The 9,061-nt window shown below is 47.7% G+C and overlaps 1 protein-coding gene across 3 annotated transcripts in view; it reads right to left on the minus strand.

The window, feature by feature from the left end:
- LOC116478503 (zinc finger protein 44) overlaps nt 1–9,061 on the minus strand; it is a 96,218-nt gene that overhangs the window by 18,428 nt on the left and 68,729 nt on the right. Inside the window, exons 1-2 of one of the 3 annotated variants that reach the window (XM_058425195.1) lie at nt 7,751–7,906; nt 6,319–6,432 (exon numbers count right to left, since the gene is read on the minus strand). The exons of 1 other annotated variant lie outside the window; for it this stretch is intronic. In XM_058425195.1, coding sequence (XP_058281178.1) covers nt 6,319–6,432; nt 7,751–7,753 — 117 coding nt within the window. In that variant the 5' untranslated portion in view covers nt 7,754–7,906. Of the gene's footprint in view, nt 1–6,318; nt 6,433–7,750; nt 7,943–9,061 lie in introns of those variants that run through there. One more of the 3 variants, XM_032169779.2, reaches the window with a different exon arrangement.

The raw sequence follows: 9,061 nt of genomic DNA on the forward strand, positions 1-9,061 counted from the left end.
ATACCCTAAAATGTGCATTCCTTGTGTATATATATATATACACACACACACACGTATTTTTTATATATATATATATATATACACATATATGTATAAATTATATATATATATTCATGGAGTACAAGTGCAATTTTACTACATTGATATATTGCCTTGTAAAGTCAGGCCTTTCAGTGCATCCATCCCTGGAGCAACCCCCATTATCCACCAAATAACCTCCCTCATCCCCATGAGTCTTCACTGTCCACATATATACACGTTCTTTTTTTTTTTTTTTTTTTTGAGACAGACTCTCGCTCTGTCACCCAGGCTGGAGTGCAGTGACGTGATCTTGGCTCACTGCAGCCTCCGCCTCCCGGGTTCAAGGGATTCTCCTGCCTCAGCCTCCCGAGTAGCTGGGACTACAGGCGCGTGCCACCACACCTGGCTAATTTTTTGTATTTTTAGTAGAGATGGGGTTTCACCGCATTAGCCAGGATGGTCTCGATCTCCTGACCTCGTGATCCACCTGCCTCGGCCTCCCAAAGTGCTGGGATTACAAGGGTGAGCCACCGCGCCTGGCCCTATACACATTTTTTAACTCCCACTTATAAATGAGAACAGGCAGTATTTGTCTTTCTGTGTCTGAGTTGTTTCACTTAAGATCATGGCTTCCCATTCCATCCATATTGTTGCAAAAGACACAATTTAATTCTTTTTAATGTCTGAATAGTATTCCACTGTGTAAATATACCACATTTTCATTATTCAATCTTCTGTTGATGGACACTTAGGCTAATTTTGTATGTCTGCTATTGTGAATAGTCTGCAATAAACACATGAGTGCAGGGAACTTTTTGATGTAATGATTTCCACTCCTTTGGGCAGATACCCTGTAGTAGGAATGCCTTTTCAGCATTATATGGATGGTATATTAATGGTAGTATTAACTAACTGGAAACTGAAGAGGCAAAACTATGCTTATGAATGAATACATACTGAACCTATAATAAGTAACAATGACAAATTCAGAGTTATGGTTCTGACCCATGGTGTCTTTTATCTAACATTACTTCTGACAGCAAATATGTAGCATTTGCTGAACACGAGCCGATTCTCCAAGAAAAACTGGTGTTCAATAATTCAATGTTGACACCACCTAACATTTCCACAGACCCCACAAATTAAGGGCTCAGTTCCACAACAGGGACCCTACTGCAGATGCCAACTGCAAGCCCTAGGGACCACCCTTTTAACCAAATGTGTATAAAACCACCAACTCTACTATCAGATTTAATGATTTGCTACAACAAGTTGAAGAACTCAGTTAAACAAGTTGCTTAAGGTTATCAGTTTGTTATAAAGTATATGTCGAGAATACCTAAATGGAAGACATATGTCAGCCCTCCAAGACATTTTAATTTGTGCAATTTCACTCTGATTAAACCAACTCACTGAATACAAAACCAAGCAGCTGACAGGGTTCAATTTTACAAAAGCCCTGTAATCCTGGTAATAAACATGATTTCAGAGGCCAGGCACAGTGGCTCACACCTATAATCCCAGCACTTTGGGGGGCTGAGGTAGGCAGATTATGAGGTCAGAAGTTTGAGACCAGCCTGGCCGACATGATGAAACCCCATCCCTACTAAAAATAGAAAAATTAGCCAGGCATGGTTGCACATGCCTGTAATCCCAGCTACTCAGGAGGCTGAGGCAGGAGAATAGCTTGAACCTAGGAGGCGGAGGTTGCAGGGAGGTGGAGGTTGCAGTGAGCCAAGATCACACCATTGTACTCCAGCCTGGGAGACAAGAGCGAAACTCCATCTCAAAAACTAACTAACTAACTAACTAACTAACTAACTAAAAATATATAAGAAATCACCTGACCCCCACCACCATGCCCAGTTCTTTCTGTTCTGGACAAGTAGCCCAGTGCAAAGAAACATCCTTCACTGACATCAATTCTGGCTCCCGCCTTTTTAACCTATAATAAGGCCCTCCAAATTCCCATTCTTTGTCTTATAAATAACTAGCTGAACAGTTTTGCCTCTACTGATTACTCTGAACAAAATGCTTCCAGAAGAAACTTGCGGCCAGGCCTGATGGCTCACATCTCTAATTCCAGCACTTTGGGAGGCTGAAGTGGGTGGATCGCTTGAGCCCAGGAGTTCAAGACCAGCCTGGGCAACATGGTGAAACCCTGTCTCTACAAAAAATACAAAAAAATTAGCTGGACATGGGGGTGTATACCTGTAGTCTCAGCTACCATGAAGGCTGAGATGGGACAATCCCCTCAGCCTGGGGAGGTCAAGGCTGCAGTGAGCTGTGATGGCGCCACTGTACTCCAGCCCGAGCAAGAGTGAAATTGTATCTCAAAAAAAAAAAAAAAAAAAAAAAAACAGAAAAGAAAGGAAACTATTTAAGTTTCTCTCATTCTTCTAGGCCACTGATTTTTGACACACCCTCAGCCTAAGCCAAAATACAACCCTTCCTTCATGACTCATCCCATGAACAGGCTTAAGTCAGGGTAAAACACTCTGTGATCTAGAATCTGATTTTCACCCTCCATCCTGCCCTCTCCCTCTCATTTCCTTTGTAATGTTGGTTGCTCTTCACCTTGAAAGCAACTTTCCACCTAAGCTTTAAGATGCTTTCAGATCTTATACTTAGTGCTCTTCCCCGTTATGTAGCGCTCTTTTAGAATAAACTCCTTTTTTTTTTTTTTTTTTTTTTGAGATGGAGTCTTGCTCTGTCGCCCAGGCTGGAGTGCAGTGGCGTGATCTTGGCTCACTGCAAGCTCCGCCTCCCCAGTTCACGCCATTCTCCTGCCTCAGCCTCCTGAGTAGCGCCCGCCAGCATGCCCGGCTAATTTTTTGTATTTTTAGTAGAGACGGGGTTTCACCAGGTTAGCCAAGATGGTCATAATCTCCTGACCTCACGATCCACCTGCCTTGGCCTCCCAAAGTGGTGGGATTACAGGCGTGAGCCACTGTGCCTGGCCTAGAATAAACTCATTTCTTAGCTAAATCCAGATTTATCTTACCTGATGACTGTCTAGTGACAGCCCTACAATAACAAACACAACCTCAGACATGGCATCACCCCAACTGCCTCTGCCTGTGGATCCCCAGATTTCCAGTGCTCTGTAGCTTCTCTTAGTATAAAAGGTTCTTTGGCTGGGCGCGGTGGCTCACTCCTGTAATCCCAGCACTTTAGGAGGCCAAGGCGGGCAGATCACCTGAAGTCGGGAGTTCGAGACCAGCCTGACCAACATGGAGAAACCCCGCCTTTACTAAAAAATACAAAATTAGCCGGGCATGGTGGCGCATGCCTATAATCCTAGCTACTCAGGAGTCTGAGGCAGGAGAATCGCTTGAAACTGGGAGGTAGAGGTTGTGGTGAGCCAAGATCATGCCATTGTGGTTGCACTCCAGCCTGGGCAACAAGAGTGAAACTCCATCTCAAAAAAAAAAAAAAAAAAAAAGCCTCCTCCCAGGCCAGGCACAGTGGCTCACACCTGTAATCCCAGCACTTTGGGAGGCCAAGGCCGGCGGATCACAAGGTCAGGAGTTGAGACCAGCCTGACCAACATGGTGAAACCCCATCGCTACTAAAAATACAAAAATTAGCTGGGCATGGTGGCACCCACCTGTAATCCCAGCTACTGAAGAGGCTGAGGCAGGAGAATCGCTTGAACCCTGAAGGCAGAGGTTGCAATGAGCTGAGATCACAGCATTTCACTCCAGCCTGGGCAACAGAGTGAGACTCTATCTCAAAAATAAGTAAATAAATAAATATAAAAATAAATTTTAAAAAAAGCTCCTCCCACTGCTGGAGTGATTAGGCTGGGACACCTGCAGGGGAGGCTCCCCAGGAAGAACCAACTAAACTGGGCCCACAATGACCTCCCTTTGCAGGCTCAAAATTGGCCTCCACTTGGAGTCATTGGCCTCAAGCCTCTCCACCCCAGTCAAGGCTATTTGCTTACCCTTCCATGCCTTACATGGATTTAAAAAATAAAACAAACAAACAAAACTCCATGTGTGATGAATCTATCAAAATCACTCAAATTCAGTGTTTACAGGAGGGAAGGAAATTGTAAGTCACTTCTATTTTATAGCTTAACAAGAAAAGCACAAGTATCTATCCATCTCAGATAATAAAATCAGTTACTACTTCCATAATAATGAAGCCTTTAGTAAACAAAGGATATTTAAGTTCTTTAGCTATTGCAAAGTCCCACAGAATGTTGCATTAATCTGCCAAGTCCAGGAACAGACTAGACTTATCCACTGTCCCAAGTTCTCCAGCCTAAAAAGAAGAGAAACTAAAGTTTTGGTAAAGCTTTATAATTCAATCAAATACCTACCACACATTCTTGTGAAAATGTATTCATTTTTTTGCAGCCAAAATGGAAGAGTTTTCCCAAATTTTTCCCTTGGTAGTATTTACACTGCTAAGCCCTGACATTCCATTTGAAATCATCCAATAAAAGACCTGAGAAACCTATTACATGGTCTCTGGGGTAATAAAAGTAAATAAAAGTTTTTTAAAAATGCTTCAGCCTGGGCAACACGGTGAAACCTCGTCTCTACCAAAAATACAAAAATTAGCCAGGTGTGGTGGCGCACGCCTGTAGTCCCAGCTACTTGGGAGGCTGAGGTGGGAGGATCGCTTGAGCCCTGGAGGCAGAGGTTGCAGTGAGCTGAGATCGTACCACAGCACTCCTGAGTGATAGAGGGAGACCCTGTTTCAAAAAAAAAAAGAAAAAAGCTGGGTGCGGTGGCTCACACCTGTAATCCCAGAACTTTCAGAGGCCAAGGCGGGGGGATCACCTGAGGTCAGGAGTTCAAGACCAGCCGGGCCAACATGGTGAAACCCTGTCTCTACTTAAAAATACAAAATTAGCCAGGCATGGTGGCACGTTCCTGTAATCCCAGCTATTCGGGAAGCTGAGGAAGGAGAATTGCTTGAACCTGGCAGACAGAGGTTGCAGTGAACCAAGATAGTACCATTGCACTCCAGCCTGGGCAACATAGTGAAACTCCATCTCAAAAAAAAAAAAAAAAGAAAGAAAGAAAAGAAAAAAAGTTTTTTAAAAATGGAATAGGGCCTGGGTCCAGTGGCTCATGCCTGTAATCCCAGCACTTTGGGAGGCCAAGGCAGGAGGATCGCTTGAGCCTGGGACTTCAAGACCAGCCTGGCAACATGAGGAAACCTCATCACTACAAAATACTCAAAAATTAGTATGGCATGGTGGGCATACTCCCAGCTACTCTGGAGGCTGAGCCCAGGCAGTCTAGGCTACCTAAGCTGCAGTGAGCCATGATGGTGCCACTACACTCCAGCCTGAGCGACAGAAGGAGACCCTGTCTCATAAAAAATAAAAAAATTAAAAATGAAAAAAAAAGGAATAGAAAACTACATATATATAATTTGTTTTCTGAATTCCAACTCTTTCTGGCCTCTTTAGAAACACTTTATCTTCTCTATTAATCTCTAATGATAGTATGCACTTTACAGTTAATAAAAAATTAAATTTGAAATAACTGAACAAATCTTTTCAGGGTAACTAACCCAAGGTGGAGCAGAACGGACTGGAACACAGACAAGTCTCACTCAACTGTCAGGTCAGGTCGTTCTATCACCTGGCACACCCCCAGCCCCACGGTGTTCATTGAAGTGCTCAGCAACCACACTCCTAGGAGACACTACCTTATGTCTTTTTCAGGCTCTTGCAAAACCCCACTGGGTGGGTTTTCCAGTTTTCAAATACAGTTTTCTAGCTTCACAGTCGGAGAGAGTCCAGAAGGCAGAAATCATTTGTCTTGTCCCCTGAATAACACTATCCAATTTGCTGATAAGCCATGTGTCACCAAGGAATGGAAACTAGGCTTGGGGGAAAAAATGTCAATGTCCCAGGTGTTGGTTTTTTTGTTGTTTTTTTTTTTTTTTTTTTTTTGAGACAGAGTTTCCTTCTTGTCGCCCAGGCTGGAGTGCAATGGCGTGATTTTGGCTCACTGCAACCTCCGCCTCCCGGGTTCAAGTGATTCTCCTGCCTCAGCCTCCCATGTAGCTGGGATTACAGGCACCTGCCACCATGCCCGGCTAATTTTTGTATTTTCAGTAGAGATGGGGTTTCACCATGTTGGCCAGGGTGGTCTTGAACTTCGACCTCAGCTGATCTGCCCGCCTCGGCCTCCCTAAGTGCTGGGATTACAGGCGTGAGCCACCGCGCCCAGCCCAGGGGTTAGCTTTTTACATGAATGATATACCAGAAGGTTCCTCCCACCCCAGAGCATCCACCTGGTCCTTTGGGAGGCCCCACCCCAACACCTCAGGCTGTCCTCTGGGAAGAGTGACCCAAGGGCAGACATCCACCAGGCCCTCCATGAGATTGGCAGCTTCCAGCATCTTAGGGTAGCCCCAGAAAGTTCCATAACACAGGGCCTGGAAAAGACACAGGGTGGGCTGAGGTCACATCACCCTGTAAAGGACATTCTGAGAAGGCATCTGTGCCTAGGGGAGATAAAAGAGGCACAAAGGTTTGGTTTTTTTTTTTACAGCAGTGTCAGGTGGTTATTCTCTTCTTCCTCACATGTGAAATGTTAAGGAAAACAAAATAAATCATTTTAAAAAGAGCCATACATTGCTATCTGAAAACAAACGACAAAATTCTGTGTCTATCTGAAATATAGTCTTGGTGACAAAGGGTTCATAATGTTACTGGGAATTGAGGAGTGAAGTTAGCATATGGAAGGCTCTGGAAACCAAAAGATTTACTGTTAGCCCCAAGAGGAGTTAGGATGAAGGGACAGGTCTCAAACACCCTGATGCCCGTATCTTTGAAAGCCTCGGAGGGGAAATGGTCGCCCTTGGAAAGAAAGGACTGAAGACCACAGAGACCACAGCTCCTCCCACACACAAACCCCACACACGAGTCTGGTTTGTGTCTAGTGACCCTCCCATCGTCACCGTGCAGCCTCCTCACCAGGCTCACAGGAACTGCGAGCCAGGCTGGAGGCGAGATTGCAGTTAGATATTAACCAGGTGCCCTCAGCCCCGCTGCTTCACAGGAAGCCGCCTCCCTGAGAGTCAGGTCACAGCAGACGCTGACCGCCGGCTTCCCCACCGTGCCTGGGGATAAGATCTCTGAGAGTTGCTCAAGAGTCGTCTAAGTTCTTTCTCAGATCTTGAATTCCAGCGGAAAGGCTGGCGCCAAGCAGGCTGAAGACCCCACAAGGGAGCCCACTCAGCAGGAGAATGCGGTTTCTTCACCTCCAGTCCCAGGAGTCACCCCTCACTTCCCCACCAACCAGCGACCCCACATCCCAACGACCCCCGTCCAGACCCCTAAACACCCCATCCCCAAACCTCTCACGAGGCGGATCTAGGGTGTCCTCTCCTATTAAACTGTTTCTGCTGCAGCCCTCGGCGTCCGGGTGCAGTGACTCGGGCTGCGAATCTGTACTGGTTCCGCCGCACAATCTGGGGAGACGCGGGGCTGCGGGCGCGGAGCTGCCCAGAGAGAGGCGCCAGGGCCGGGGCCGCAGTCGCCGCTCAGGGACCGGACAGGACGCCCGGAGTCCCGGCTGCCGGCCCGGCCCCACCCTGCAGCCAAAGGGACCGAGGACCGAGGTGCGAAGGGGGGCTCAGGTCCCAGACCCCAAAGACGCTGAGGCGAGGCCCGGGTCCCGCCACAGCCGGTTCCGACTGGTTCCGACCAGCCCTTCGCCCTGCCTCAGGACGCCGGGCCCCGCACACTCACCATTTCCCGGCTGTGCGGTGTCCCGGGTCCTCCCAACTCCCGTAGCCAGGGTAGGTCCCAGCGCGACAGAAGCCACCACAGATGTCCCAGGGCGTCTCTCAGTGACAGAATACGGCACAAAGGTCACCAGGGTGAAGAGGCCACTAGCTCCTGGAACGTCACACCCTCCTCTCTGCCGCGCGCCTGATTGACAGTTCTCAGGAACCCGCCCATGACTCTGATTGGATAGCGCTCCAGGTCCCGCCTCCTGGCACTGAGTGACAGAAGAAGCGATCTCACAGTGCTGAGTGCAGCCGGATGAACAGGTTCCAGACCCGGCCCCTGGGAGGGCGGGCTTCCTCCCTGCGCTACGACCCGACCAGTCCCGGGAAACGTTTGCCTTAAAGCGGAATTTCCTACCTGTATGCAGTGGGCCCTTTTTGCTTCTTCCTCCTGAACAATTGTGTGCAAGGAATCCCAGACTCACTGTCCACTGGAGCCATCCCCTGGCCTCAGAGCAGGAGGGCAGCCGAGGCCACACAGGCCACACTGCAGCAGCGGGGGACCGGGGGTGGGCGCGGGGGGGGGTGCTGATGTCTTCCAGGGACCAGGAATTTGGGATGAGGCTGTCGCCTATAAGGTCAAGCCTTTCTCCCACTATAAGCGCTGGATGGGTTCTTTCTACGCGCTATGCAAATAAAGACCACGGTATTGCAGTTAAAAAAAAAAGTTTAATAAACACTAGGCCAGCTACGATACGTGGGAGACGGAGTTACTACTCAAATTATTCTCATCCAAGGTCCGTAGGTAGGGGTTTTTCAAGGGCAGTTTGGGGGAAAGGGTGGAGGTAGCTAGGCTTGCTACTGACTGGTTGGGGTGGGGATGGAAATCATTGGGGATGGAATCTGTCCTCTTGGCCGGGCGTGGTGGCTCACCGCTGTAATCCCAATACTTTGGGAGGCCTAGGTGGGAGGATCACTTGAGGCCAGTAGTTCAAGACCAGACTGGGCATAGAGTGAAACTGACTCTATACTATATTTAAGGGAGGAGACCACCCCTCATATTGTCTTATGCCCAATTTCTGCCTCCAAAGAAGAAGTAAAAACTAAAAGGCAGAAATGAAATCCACAGGCAGATATCCTGGCTTGTGCCCTGGGCCAGGTGGTTAAAAATCAACCCCTGACCTAACTGTGTTATCTATAGATTCCAGACATTGTATGGAAAAGCACTGTGAAAATCCCTGTCCTGTTCTGTTCTGTTCTGGTTACCGGTGCATGCAGCCCCCAGTCACGTACCCACTGTTTGCTCCATCAATCACGACCCTCTCACGCG

This window comes from Hylobates moloch, unplaced genomic scaffold (genome assembly GCF_009828535.3).
Source record: "Hylobates moloch isolate HMO894 unplaced genomic scaffold, HMol_V3 SCAFFOLD_12, whole genome shotgun sequence".
Taxonomy (NCBI): Eukaryota; Metazoa; Chordata; class Mammalia; order Primates; family Hylobatidae; genus Hylobates; species Hylobates moloch.